The following is a 13,609-nucleotide window of genomic DNA, read 5'->3' as shown; positions in this document are numbered from 1 at the left end:
GAGCACAAGGCAGAGACACCAGCTCATGGGAAGATGAGGACAAGCAAAACGCCCCAGGACAACAAATGCTGCCCAAGACTGCACACATATCTCAACTATTTAAGCAACTCAGTATATTAAGTGCCACCAGGAACTGGCCAACAGTTTGAGCAGCTGCTTCCACCTTAAAATCCTCCTCTTTTGGGACATAGCCCAACCACAGCGAGATGTCTTTGCTCCAGCGCTGAGCAGGGCTGATGTCACCCTGACCATGTGTCACCCAGAACTGATGGCCTTGCAACCATCACTAATAAAATCCTCCAAACAGGCATGGGTGCCCATCCAGCACGACGGGAGGTGCGAAAGGTGCCAGAGCAATGGCAGCCGCCCAAGCACAGCTCCTCAGAGCAGAGGTTGCATCAGCTACGTCAGACCTGGACTTCCCTTTCAAAGGTTAAAGCTGTTTACTGAAAGGATTAGGAGGGAGGAGATGGTAAACTAGGAGGAAACGGGGGGAGATTGTGCGCAACAGCCACGTACACAGGCTTCACCCCAGCAATAAACACACCCCAATCCCTTGTTGGCGTGACCGCCAACGTATAGGTAGGGAGTTTATATGGATGTTGGCACATGGTCAGCACCAGACCCCAGGACTTCAGCCCCAGAAGATGATTTCTTGCCCTCCACATCCCTAATGCAATCACAAACCAAGCTGGCACCTGAAGACCTGGGGAGAACCTGTGGTCCTCACATCTATGGAGGCTTTGCTCTGGCTGCTTACCATAAAGGGATCTGCATGGGAGGGGCAAGATTTCCTCTCTGTGACAGCCTGAAGTTTGCCCCTGGCTGTTTTCACCCTTATCTGACATGCTGCCTCAGGATGAAGCCTGATTTGTATACAAACACTGCTGGAGCAGCAGAAGGCTGAGCCATGACACTGCAGCTCTGCAAGTACATCTTAGCGCACGGGTGTCAAACTCACATTCACCGAGGGCCGCATCACCTTCACGGTTGCCTTCAAAGAGCCAAACGTAATTTTAGGACTGTATCAATGTAACTTCTACTACATTGATACAGTCCTAAAATTACGTTTGGCTCTTTGAAGGCAACCGTGAAGCTGATGTAGCCCCCGGTGAAAATGAGTCTGACACCCGTCTTAGCATAACAAGCAGTTATTAAAAAAGTCACTACATTTTCTCTCATTTCAAGTAAACAGAGTCTTAAGAGTCAGTTTCTTCAATAGGAAAACCAAAGAGGGATTTACACACCACCACAGAGGAGAACAATTTCCATATCTGACACAGCAGAGTACCATCACCAGGAAAGAACTAATGAGCCATGCCCTTCCAGCTAAACCCAACGAGACTTACGCAACACCAGTGCTGCTGTAAAAAGCAAGACAAAGCATTAATTGGTTTGCGCTTGTCTGTCTGCCTTCATTGCACAAAGTTCAGCTGAGGATATTAAGAGGCGGGAGCAAGTCACGGAGCCACCCAGGCCAACACGGAACCAGCGTGACCACTGCAAGAATGATTGGGAGGGATGTGCCAAACCACCCAGCCAGGAGCCCCGAGGAACAGGGCTGAGAGTCTTGGGGTTGCTCAGCCTGGAGAAGAGAAGGCTCTGGGGAGACCTTATTGCGACACTTCAGTACTTAAAAGGGGCTGATAAGAAAAGATAGGGACAGATGTTTTAGAAGGGCCAGTTACAATAGGACAAGGGGTGATGGTTTTAAACTAAAGGAGGGGAGATTCAGGCCACACATGAAGAAATTTTTTACAATGGGGTGGTGAAACCCTGGCCCAGTTTGCCCAGAGAGGTGGTGGATGCCCCATCCCTGGAGACATCCCAGGCCAGGCTGGATGGGACTCTGAGCAACCTGATCCGGGTGAAAACGTCCCTGCTCATGGTACAGGTTGGACTAGATGACTTTTGAAGGTCCCTTCCAGCCCAAACTCTTCTGATTGTATGATTCTAATTTGTCTCCAGACCTAAGGTGCTTGATCAGATACTGGGCCAGTTTATCAGCCAAACGTGGTTTTGCTATCATGTCCAGCTTACTTCCCAAGACAAAGAGAAAACTTGGCCAATATCTTATGAATCTGATGCACTAGTTCAATCCATCTGTTAAAGGACAAAGACTTGAACAACTCATCTTGGGAAGCGCAACATGATCCATGAACGATGCTGATCCCAGAGAATGAAAATATCTGGGAGGTGGGGTTGTACATAAGTGGGTTAGCATAGCCTCATTGCTCACCGTGTATCACCTGCAGTTTCTTTAGCCTGAATCATTCTTGGTGACCAAACACACAGCGCTGCTCACAAAGGCAGCTCTCATGTGGCCTCCAGAAGAAGGGTCAGATGGGCCTTTCAGCAGAGGGTCTGAAATACCAGGTTAGAAACCAAAGCAGCTTGGTCTGGTCCCTGCACTTGAGTACTCCCCAACCTGTTCGAATTCAGCCTCTGCTCTGAGATAAACGTTTGCTGCTCCAAAAAATAGGAAAGTGAGAAATTCAATCAACTGGTAATTAAGGTCACATGGAAAAAAGTTACTACGCGTTAGTAACAACCAGCTGGTTTTGGCCAATGAGCCATGGCCAAAGCCATGCAGTATTTCTGGCAGCACCCACAAATAAGGATGTTTAATAAGGTTCTGCAACCTGGTTGTAGATCACTCACCATTGCCCCAAGGACCATACTTTGGGTACCACTGATTTTAGGGACAATGGATTGCAGTGGTTACTGCAAAAAGTTATTGCAAAGGGAAAAAAAGTACAAGAAACCACACCCCAAGAATTCAAAAGAGTTAAAAGGAAACCAGCGAGTAGAACAAACACAAGAGAAGGCACAAAACTAATTCCAACAAGATCTTACTGGTTCTATAAATGCATTAAATGAAGGCAAACAAAGTATAGATTTATTAATCAGCAGGAAGGAGAAGAGAGTACATGACAGAAGACGCCCTACTCAAAGCTGCCTTTCCTTTGTACTTAAGCGCTCAAGGATGACTTGCATCAAGCACTGATCTCTCTTAAACCTTCCAATCTTTTTTCAATCCATTCTTTGTATGTCCCTGCCTTGTTAAATGTTCTTTTCTAAAGGTTAAGTGTGAAGGGAAGTTTAACCCAAAATAAGGCCTTGTCAGGGCTGTCTGCATAAGATAAGAGGGGTCAGAACTGCAACCGCAGCTTTGCAGAGGAAGAACCACACATCCTACTAGGGAGATCATGGCAGCCTGGTGGTTCATGCCACCATTAATTTATCATTGACTTTTACAAATTTCAATATAACCAAAATGGGTCATCTATACAGTCTCATCAAAAAGCTGGCAGCAAGACATCCACCAAAAAGAGAGAAAACAATACAAACTGGAGCCTCCAGAAAGACCTCATGACACTGATGGAGCGGTATGCCTCTATGACATGGTCTTTAAGGACAACCTTCCAGGCTCCACCATGGACACAGGTCTTGGAAACAGAAACCAGTGGTTGGGATTTAGGACTAAGAACCTGAAATTGAGGTGCTGCCCAGAGGTGGGGGATGACTCAACCTTCCAGGAACAGATGGGGTGAGGGAAAAAGGACAACATGAAAGACAAACAGACCCACACCTGAGTCACCACGAAAACAGGCAGAGAGGTGGAAAGGGGAAGAAAAAAAAAAAAAAAGAAGCCACCTTTGCTCAAGGTCCTTCCACCAAGGAGGGGTGGGAAAGAAATGGAGAGGAACTGGGGCAAGCAGGTGACGTTCCCTCCATTAACCCCTCCTTTGGGAACAGCGACACACCACGGGAACAGGGATGGCGAAAAGCCAAGGATGAATAAACATCTGAGGAACCAGTGTGTGGCTTTTGTCATTGCTACAAGACTCAGCAAGTCAGAAGAGCAACAAGTCACTGGACATTGGAGCAGCCTTTCCAAAGCATTGTGTGGGATGTTGGAGAAGATGCTAACACCCACAACCCCCAGTCAGTACCACTCACCGTGCCCGTTGCAATAATAGATCCACTTCTCTCTGTTCTGTGTGGGGGTGGTGGACTTTTTCATAATAGCTTTCTCCACAATGGCACTGGGATCTTGCCTGGGTCCCTTCTTCAGAGTCCGTGAGCTCTTCCTGACGCTGCAGACGACAATAACCACCAGGACCAGCAGCAGGAAGAGGACGATCATCCACGGCAAGTGTTCATTGATGTCAAAGTGCTGGTGGACGTTCTGCTGACCTCGCCGGGGGGGCCTGTATGGCATGCTGGACTTCTCACCCCCCGACATCTCCAGCGCTGACTGCTTCTCCAGCGCTCGGCTGGTTTGCTTGTGCCGGTAGCTCTGTGCCTGGCTGGTGATGCCAGAACCAGCGAGGGTCCTGCCGGCACCGTCCGTCTCGTTGGCAGAGGTTTCGTTGTCGTAGCCTGTTGGCTCCGTCGTGCCACTGGATGTGCGTGGCACAGGAGAGGGGACAAAGTCGGGAACTGAGGAGTTCAGACCTGCAAGAGGAGAGGAGAGTTCAGTGTCACAGCACCGGAGACGCGATACGGCATCATGTCACGGTCTGAGACTTGTCTGAGCATCTGCTCGGCCAGCAGACAGAAACCCAATGCCAGCCAGCGAGAAAGGGAAGAGGTGAAGTTGGGGTTTGGCTCTGGGAACAGATGGGTACAGTTACAGAGGTAGGTTCAAGGTAAAACTGACCCTTGTTGGTTAAGGCTAGTGGCAGCTCTTTAAAAAAAAATGAGTTATTAAAGGCATGTTGTCAATCTGTGTTTGTCCCACATTGTCTCTTGGAAAACCTACAACTTTGAGGGAGTTGATTCTTCTTTCTTCAGTTTATGAATGATAGTTTTACTCCAGTTGTGGAATCCGGTATTTGGGCTAGAAATAAGTAACAATTTGAAGGCTTAGTATCTCTCTAGTGGGTTTTGTCAAGGGAGCACAAACATTTTTATCAGCACCACGAGCAGCTGCAGATGCATCAACTACAAAACCGGCTTCTGAAGCAACAGGAAAAAAAAACAACTTCCTCCTAAGATCTACTTTCCGTCTTTATTGAGTTTTCTTATCAACCAACAGCTCTCCGGTCCCAGCCAGTTGCATGACCAAAGCCTGGTGAGAAGAGGAAGGGGCTGTTGTGACAAGAACTAGAGCTTACTTTGGAAACTTGGCTTTTGAAGAGCATATCTCATCCCAGTTGAGCCAGAAAGTGAGTGTAAACAAGGCAGAAGCAAAATCAGGTTACAGATGTTTATCCAAAACACTCTGACTAGAATACAAACAGGTAAAATGCTTTAACTTTTACCTAATTGTCTACAGTTGATTTCAAAGGTCAGGGAACACCCTCCCGTCCTCTCCCAATGACACATAAATGTCATATCAAGCTTTGAGACCTAACAAAGGAGAAGCACTGGGTGTCTACCACTGTCAACACTTCCCTGCTATTGTATTTACCAACTCAGGTATAAAGGCCAACAAAAGTTGCATTTTTTTATTAAAACGCCCCATTTGAGACACTGTAAGGAGGCAGCTTCTCAGAAAGTGCTGAGCACCACCTCAAATGGGGTCCCACAGCACCACTGCCACCAGCCGTGGATAAAGCATCTCCATAAAGACTGTGACGATCATTTCCAATTAAACAAGAGAATGAGAAGCTCAGCCTGGCTCTCCCTACGGGTGACAACTAATGGAAATCTCACAGGTTAAAGAAAATAATTTACAGCACAGCCCAGGCTCCTGGAAGAGCTGTTTTGGCAACGGTTCCCATTCAAACCAATATGCTGGCACACCACGGGGTGAAACTGAGCAGGGAAAGCACGGGCAGGAAAGCAGAGAATCCCTCAGGGAAACAGCCTGATGCAGTGAAGCTCCTCTCCTGCTGGGGTTTTCTGGCTGCGCACTGCTCAGGTTTGCCCCAAACACACAAAGACTTGTGCCAGCACAACATACAGATGGGAAAAGCAGCTGAGGAACGTGATGTCCTTTCAGTTCAAACAGCAGGACAGGCGGGAGTCAAATCACAACCGCAGTATTAAGCATGGTATTAAGCATGGTTTAACACCACTGAGGGCAACCTGATGCACTCTGGAGCTGCCTTCTGGCCACAAAGCAAAAGCATCATCCATGCTTTAGACCAGACTGCCCTTTAACAGACTAAACCCAACCTTGACCGAGGCAGGAACACAACCCCATGACCAAAAACATGCCTGTGTTTTAGTGGTGGACATTACCTTTGGGAAGCTGAGAGGTTGGTGGAACTTCATAGGGCTCTTCATCTGCTTCGGTGCTTGACGAAGTCAAAGACGTGTTGGGAAGAGACGCTGGAGAACCACAGACATTGTCACTCTCCTTTGTCCCCGGCTTGATGACCACCATGTTTTTCGCAAAGCAGTCCGTGTATGTTTTGCACTTCATCACACTAGAAGGCACGTCAGAAAAGGTACCACGAGGGCACGGCTTGCACCTCACGTCTTCCGTCTCAGTTCCTTTCTTGCGGACGCCCCAGCCGACCGGGCACACTGTGTAAGGGACACAGGTATCGTTCGTCTGAAACGTACCCGACAGGCAAGTGCACTCACGGTCGGTCAAGGCAGTACAACGAGTTTTCTCGATCATTGGCAGTTCGCAGGGTTTTCTACAAGGGTGGCACCGCTCTATGCCGTTCTCATGCTTAGTAAAAGTCCCATCTGGACAGGGGCTGCACTCTCTTAAGGTACTCTTCGTACAGTGTTTAGACACGTAGGTTCCTGCGGGACATTTGTCGCAGATCAGCTCTTTGTTGGTGGCACGGTCGAGGTGGCGGTACTTGCCGGGGGGGAGGCTGATGGCGTTCTGCTCGGATGTCAGCTTCGACTGACCGTCAGCAGTGCCCAGGAGCACAAACAGCTGGAAGACAGACAGGAGGTTGTTAATCAACAACAGCACACGACCAGAGCCCTTTCTGCCAGCGATCCCTTGTGGGATCACGAAACACATCCCAGAGCTGTGGGACCACGAAGATGTTTCCGCAGGGGAGGGACCTCAGCGAGGTCGGGGTGGAAAAGAACTTGTGCAGATGGCAGCACGCTCTCCCTGACACACAGCCACCTACAACTATAATTCCTTAAATTTGACACCACGCTTCTCAGCGAGACTAAGCATCATTTACACTGCAACCCTGCCAGGGCGGTAAATACTGCTAATTGTGTTTCAGCAGTACGTGCTACCTGGCCACCCCTGGAGAATTCAGAGCAGCTTTGCGTTTCAAGGCTGAGAGGTTCCAGCACAAGCCAAGAAGACAAAAAAACCACACATGCAGGTGGCAGCTCTGACCTGCAAAGCTTTCGTCTTCTGTTATTTGTTAATCTGCACTTGTTCAAACAGTTACCTTTCCAAATAATGCACAACTGGATGAAATTCAGGCTATCGGGTGTTACCGGATTATTTCTCAGCCCCGCTGCCCTTCCGGAATTTATACAGCCCCATGCAAGCCTAGGGTTTGGCGAGACCGCAGGGGATGTTCTTCTTCGAGCGTCCAACCGCATCTGAACCATCTTCAAACCAGATGTGTTAGCAACAGGAAAGAAAACCCGACGCTATTTTTAAGCTGTTTGAGGAGCTCTGCTGTAACTTAGTTCCTCATTGCATCAGACACAGGTAAAAGGTTTTGAGACACCAAACTGCACCCAGCTGGGCTTGGCTGCATGATGGGTACAAATCTATTTACCTATCTCAAATCCCAGGGATTTATTCCCTTAATTCCTTTGCATTGAGGCTGCTCCACCTCCAAGAGATGCCTCATCTACCAAACAGGACTTCTGCTTCCTCCAGAAGACCACGGATTCAACATCAGTTATGCCAGCAAAGATAAGACACCAAGAACAAAAGGCATCTCAAAAGAAAGGCTGACGCAACCTCATACAACATACAAAGCAATAGAAAAAATGTCTTCAAACAGCCGCAGGCTGCGTTAGGAGGAAGAGAGAGGAACAAGCCAACGTTACTTTGAATTTCCAAAGACGCTTTTCTACACTGAAGGTAAAAAGACCAGAGACCTTAACGCTTTTTAACGGCACAGCCAGGCACATAAATCACTTGTCTATGTTATACAAGCCCTTATTTTTGCTCTGCTACCTATTCTGGGCTGTCAGCCAGCAAGAACACATTCATAAGGGGGGAAAAAAAAAGCCTCCCAACAAGATGACTCTGCAGAAGGCACATCGCAGCAGAGCCGCAAGCCGCGCCGCATCATTTTTGGTGCAGTCTCTTGCTTCCTGGAAACACACAGCACATTTCTGTCTCACCTGCTAAATAATTTACAGCTTGGGATTTGTACAAAACACTTCATTTTTTTAAATTTTTTTTTTTTTTTCCCTCCTGAAGCAGCAATTACAGAGCAGGCAGAAGCAGGCGAGCCCGCAGGAGCTGACGAGGATCCTGCAGCGGCCGGGCTAATTACAGCACGTCAAATTAAAAACAAAAAGCGGGGCTGCCTTGGCAGGTGGCAAAGGCTTACAGGATGCACTCTATTTTTCCCCTCCTTAAGACATGATTTAACGAAGCGCTTAGCTGGCTGTAAGGAAGCCTGCTGCCCATAATCCTCATGACGCAACCCCGAATTAGCAAACCAGATGCAGCAGGATCCCAGGGGAGTCACCTGTGTTATTCATCCTCCTCCCTGCCCCACCACCAAACAGGATGGAGTGTCGGGAGGGGCTGGAAAAGCCCTGGTTCTCCTGCCACGGATGAGCTGTGTTGCCACCAGCTCAGATCCTGATTTTTCTCTCTGCATTGAGCCATACCCTGGGAAACCCATTCACAACCCTGTTACAAGTATGTGTCACGGGTCCCATCCTGCTCTCCCTTTTCTGCTCATCTCCAGCATTTTTCCATCACTCGTCTGCATAACCAAAGCCCGTGGGATCTGCGCTACTGTAACAGGACCGGGTTTGTTTTTTGGTTGGGTTTGAAGTTTCTTTTCAAACCTATCTCAAGCAAAGAGGTACTGGTGCTTTTGAACATCTCCAGATCTTCAGATGCACATGCACTTCCAAGCTTAGGGACAACAGCAAGTCCCAGTGGGGGAAGGCTAAGCAGAGTTGAGCATCTGCTACTTATCATAGAATAATTTTGGTTGAAAGAGATGTTCAAGGTCATCAAGTCCAACCATAACCTAACTCTGGCACTAAACCATGTCTCTAAGAAACACATCTCTGTGCCTTTTAAACCCCTCCAGGGACGGTGACTCCACCACTTCCCTGGGCAGCCTGTCCCAATGCCTGACAAACCTTTTAATGAAAAACTTTTTCCTGATATCCAATCTAAACCTCCCCCGGTGCAACTTGACGCCGTTTCCTCTCATCCTATCGCTTGTCACTTGGGAGAAGAGACAAACACCGAACCACCACAGAAAAAAGGAATTGGTGCAATACAACACTAAAGAGCAGATTTGGTTTCAAGACGTTTTGGTGCTGTTCTCCATGCCCAACACAGGAGCAGGTCTTGACAATGAAGCCAAAAGAATCAGGAAGACAGGGTGACCATGATCCCAAAGAGCATCCCCAGTTGAGCACTGATGCCCTGCACCGCTCAGGCAAAGGTGCTTCCCAGCCACTTCCACCTGTTCCAACGTGTGGAGGTTTCATGGTACAAGGAAAGCAGATCAGGCTGGGGAACACTCATTTTCACCTCCCACATCAGGGAAATGGCTCAGACAAGGGGACCTTCATGCTCGGCTGCAAACAAACCCTCGAGCCACAGCTGACATGGGCATGACCCACCTTACCACCCCCCAGCTTGATGTCTCCATCCCAATGGTTGCATGTAAGTCATGCCTCCATCACCCTCTTAATTAATTGCATGCTGCAAATGGGTAATTTGCACGGTTAATAGCTTTTAGGGGTCACAAGCTTCCTGGGAACACGCATGGGGGACGTGGCTGGCAATACAACAGCTCATTTGCGACCCAAACCCACTTGGTGGCCCAGTGAGGCACAACACCGGGAGAAAGTTGGTAGAACTACAGGCATTTGTGTCCTGAAACAGCGTGACACCTCCAGGCAGTCACAATCTCAGGTTGTGTACAGTGCCACCCTGCTGCCAGCCCTGCAGGGAGGCACCGATAAACCTAAAAAATATATTAAAAAAGACAGGTCATCGCAGGACACTTGACCGTGGTAGAGAATAGCAGGGCCAGAGAGCTGTAAGACAGTAGAGACCACCGGTGCTAAATTAATACTCTGGGGAACTGTTTCTGAGCAAAATCAGCAGAATGGTAGAAATGGCAGCTGGCTCCATGGCAATGCCTTGGCAGAGGTCAGGGATGGGTTGCACAGCCCTTCCCAAAGGTCAGCTGCACCGTCCGCCGACCAGCACCGGGAAGTCTCTTGCGACATTTAAAGAGGAAAAAACAAATAATAAAACAAACCCAGATAGACAAATAAACTGGTCTGGAAGTTTTACAGTAACTTTGCAGCCGGGAGGAGCCCACCTCCTGCCCCGCTCACTGTAAAAAGGATCAAGTTACTCTCTCTGAAAAAAGTTGCCTGTGAGGAGAGCACCAAGAAACAAAGCAATTTTCTGCTTCTTGCAAAGCATCCAGCTATTTCAGCTGGTTTGGGGTTTGTGAAACCAAGAGTCCAGGGCTTACCCTGCTCAGCAGTCCCTTTATTACATCTCGAGAGCAAAACGCAGGCAGCCGAGTGTGCCAAAACGGCAGCACCGGCACATCTGATCCCCATGAAGGAAAACCCAGCAGCTGTTCCTGCAGCCAGAGCCGACCAGAGCTCACAAGCATCCCCGGCGGCCACGGTTTTGCTCCAAGCAGACGGAATGCCCAGGGTCCCCAAACCTCCAAATCGAAGCAAGGTGACATCATGCTGGGTATCAGGGGAGATATTGGAAACTATCTTGCAGCTGCTGGTGGACACCCAAAGCCCACACCAAGCAAGGGAAACCACAACCAACACCAACCTTACGCAACCGCTGCCGAGCAGCTATCGCTCAAAAAACAGCCAGGCAGATTTGGGTTTGCTGCACCACTAAGAGACCCACCAAATATTGATTGGAAGTTACTTCCCTCGGGCTGGAAAAACATTAACTCCTTGTGGTGCTAAAGGGAGTTGCCCAAAATTTTGAAGATGAAGATGTCAAATGAAGAAACCCTGGCCGGTGGCCAAGGGAGCATCCTGCCAGCATACGAGACAACAGGAATTTTGTCTTACAGCTCGTTTGCTCGTACAATCAGCACACGCAAAGTGTGAGTAACACGCATGCACAAGCAATGCACATTTGCTCAGTCTTGGCTTCATTTTGCAAAATTGCTGTTGCATTTCCCTATACCTTTTTATCAGGGGTGTCAAACTCATTTTCACCGGGGCCCGCGTCAGCCTCACGGTTGCCTTCCAAGGGCCGAATGTAATTTTAGGACTGTATAAATGTAACTACTCCTACATTTTTACAGCCCTAAAATTACATTCGGCCCTTTGAAGGCAACCGTGAGGCTGATGCGGGTCCCTGGTGAAAATGAGTTTGACACCCCTGCTTTATATCACTCTGTTTTCCCCCTCCCCGCTCTTCCATACCCGTCATTCTCGGCTGACCTCCAGGATCCCGGCTGGAGCTCCATATCTCAAGCTTCCCATCAGCATCTCATCTTCCAGATGTGCGGCAGCACTCGCCTCTCCCAGTGGGAAACCAGTGCTCGAGAGCACCCGGCCAGCACCGCGCTGCTTCGCTACTGCGTGAAGTCACCCTTCGCCTTCAAAGCAATGAGGCTGTTTCCCAGCTAATGCTCTCTCAGCTTTAGATTATTTTTTGTTTACTCGGATTCCTGCCGAGCCAGCACCAGCTTGCTAAGATCCACCTTGAGTTCAAGAGCAAGTGCACTCCTCGGTTACACAACCCAGCCGCAGCAGCTGCGGCGTGTGCTTGACACACCAAATTACCGTCTCTCGCCAAAAAGACAGGATGTAGCTCTGAAATGCTGACTGGGAAGGGCTCTATTTGGAAAGGTAAACCTGAGGGTGAACCCAGAGGAAAAACATTTCTGTGTTAAGCCAGGGCGGCTGCCTGCAATTAGTGTTGGTGGTGAGTTCTGCTGCCTGTCCAAGGGGTGGCAAGAAAAGCAGCTGGGAGGGAGAGATGGATGGATGGAAAGACTCCAGAACAGTGCTGAGCTTAGGGAACAGGGCAGGGGGGTGAAGCAAGGATCCGCTCAGACCTTGAGGTGCGGCACAGCCCTGGATGAAGCCTCTGGGGAGAATGCCGCCCTTTGCTGCCTGCAGTAAAGCAGGGATGGAGAGGAAGGAGCCGGCGGACAGAGAGGATGGAGCCGGGGATGTCAGACCCAGCCAGTGCCCGCTGGCAGGGTTGGGAGCACGGGGGCTGGGGCAGGCAGCACCCCCGGGGTGGGCACTGGGGAGCACCGCACACCCCACGGCACGGCGGACGGCGGAGGGGGGGCCAACAGGATACCCAAATACACACATATCCCCCCAAAACACACCCCTGCCCACCCGCCCCAAACCAGCCGAGCAGCACGCACCCCACGCGCGGGCGGGCAGCGCTGCACTGCAGCACATCCCCACCCCCCACACCGCGGATCTTGCGCGGGCGGCGCCGCAGGGACGGACCGACACCCCCCACCCCGCTCCGCGCACACACACACTCGACACTCACCGTGAGGAAGCCGGCGAGCCCGGCGGCGCTCCGGCACGCCGCGGCGGCCCCCATGGTGGCGGCCGGAGCCGGGGCCGCCGGGCAGCGCGGAGGGGCTGCGGGCGAGGCGCTGCCCGTCCAGCCGCGCTGCCTCAGGCGGCGGGGCGCGGGGCCGGCGGCGGCCGGCGGGGGCAGGCGCCCATGGCGGCGGGCCGGGGCCGGGCGGGGGGGGCCCTGCCGCCCGCCGCGCTCCCACCTGCCTGCGGGGCCGCGGGCTGCGCTCTGCCGCGGCGGGGCGGCGCGCACGTGGGGCGGCGCGGCGGGGCGGGGCGGCCTTTGTGGCGTCACCGGCCGCGCAACGGCGCCCCCCCGCGCTGCGCGGCGCAGCGCACACGGACCCCCCACCACTGACACCGCTTGGGTGTGGGCAGGAGCAACCCCAGTATAAGCTGGGGAATGACCTGTTAGAGAGCGATGTAGGGGAAAGGGACCCGGGGGTCCTGGTGGACAGCAGGATGACCATGAGCCAGCACTGGGCCCTTGTGGCCAGGAAGGCCAATGGTACCTGGGGTGCATCAGAAGTGGGGTGGTCAGTAGGTCAGAGAGGTTCTCCTTCCCCTCTACTCTGCCCTGGTGAGACCACACCTGGAATATTGTGTCCAGTTCTGGGCCCCTCAGTTCCAGCAGGACAGGGAACTGCTGGAGAGAGTCCAGCGCAGGGCAACGAAGATGATGGAGTGGAGCATTTCCCGTGTGAGGAAAGGCTGAGGGAGCTGGGGCTCTTTAGCTTGGAGAAGAGGAGACTGAGGGGTGACCTCATTAATGTTTACAGATATATAAAGGGTGAGTGTCATGAGGATGGAGCCAGGCTCTTCTCAGTGACAACCAATGATAGGACAAGGGGCAATGGGTTCAAACTGGAACACAAGAGGTTCCACTTAAATTTGAGAAGAAACTTCTTCACATTGAGGGTATCAGAACACTGGAACAGGCTGCCCAGGGGGGTTG

General features: G+C 50.9%; 1 protein-coding gene across 2 annotated transcripts in view; it reads right to left on the bottom strand.

Moving 5' to 3' along the window:
- TNFRSF21 (TNF receptor superfamily member 21) overlaps positions 1-12,778 on the bottom strand; it is a 37,274-nt gene extending 24,496 nt beyond the window's left edge. For both annotated transcript variants that reach the window (XM_082048996.1, XM_082048997.1), the window contains exons 1-3: positions 12,623-12,778; positions 6,196-6,850; positions 3,964-4,461 (exon numbers count right to left, since the gene is read on the bottom strand). In XM_082048996.1, the coding sequence (XP_081905122.1) occupies positions 3,964-4,461; positions 6,196-6,850; positions 12,623-12,676 (1,207 nt within the window). In that variant the 5' untranslated portion in view covers positions 12,677-12,778. The remainder of the gene's footprint in view (positions 1-3,963; positions 4,462-6,195; positions 6,851-12,622) is intronic.
- Between the last annotated feature and the right edge of the window lie 831 nt (positions 12,779-13,609).

This window comes from Streptopelia decaocto (assembly GCF_964273445.1).
Source record: "Streptopelia decaocto genome assembly, chromosome: 3".
In the NCBI taxonomy this organism is placed as follows: domain Eukaryota; kingdom Metazoa; phylum Chordata; class Aves; order Columbiformes; family Columbidae; genus Streptopelia; species Streptopelia decaocto.
The sequence above is the reverse complement of the archived record's forward strand: the minus strand, read 5'-3'. Positions and strand labels throughout refer to the sequence as shown.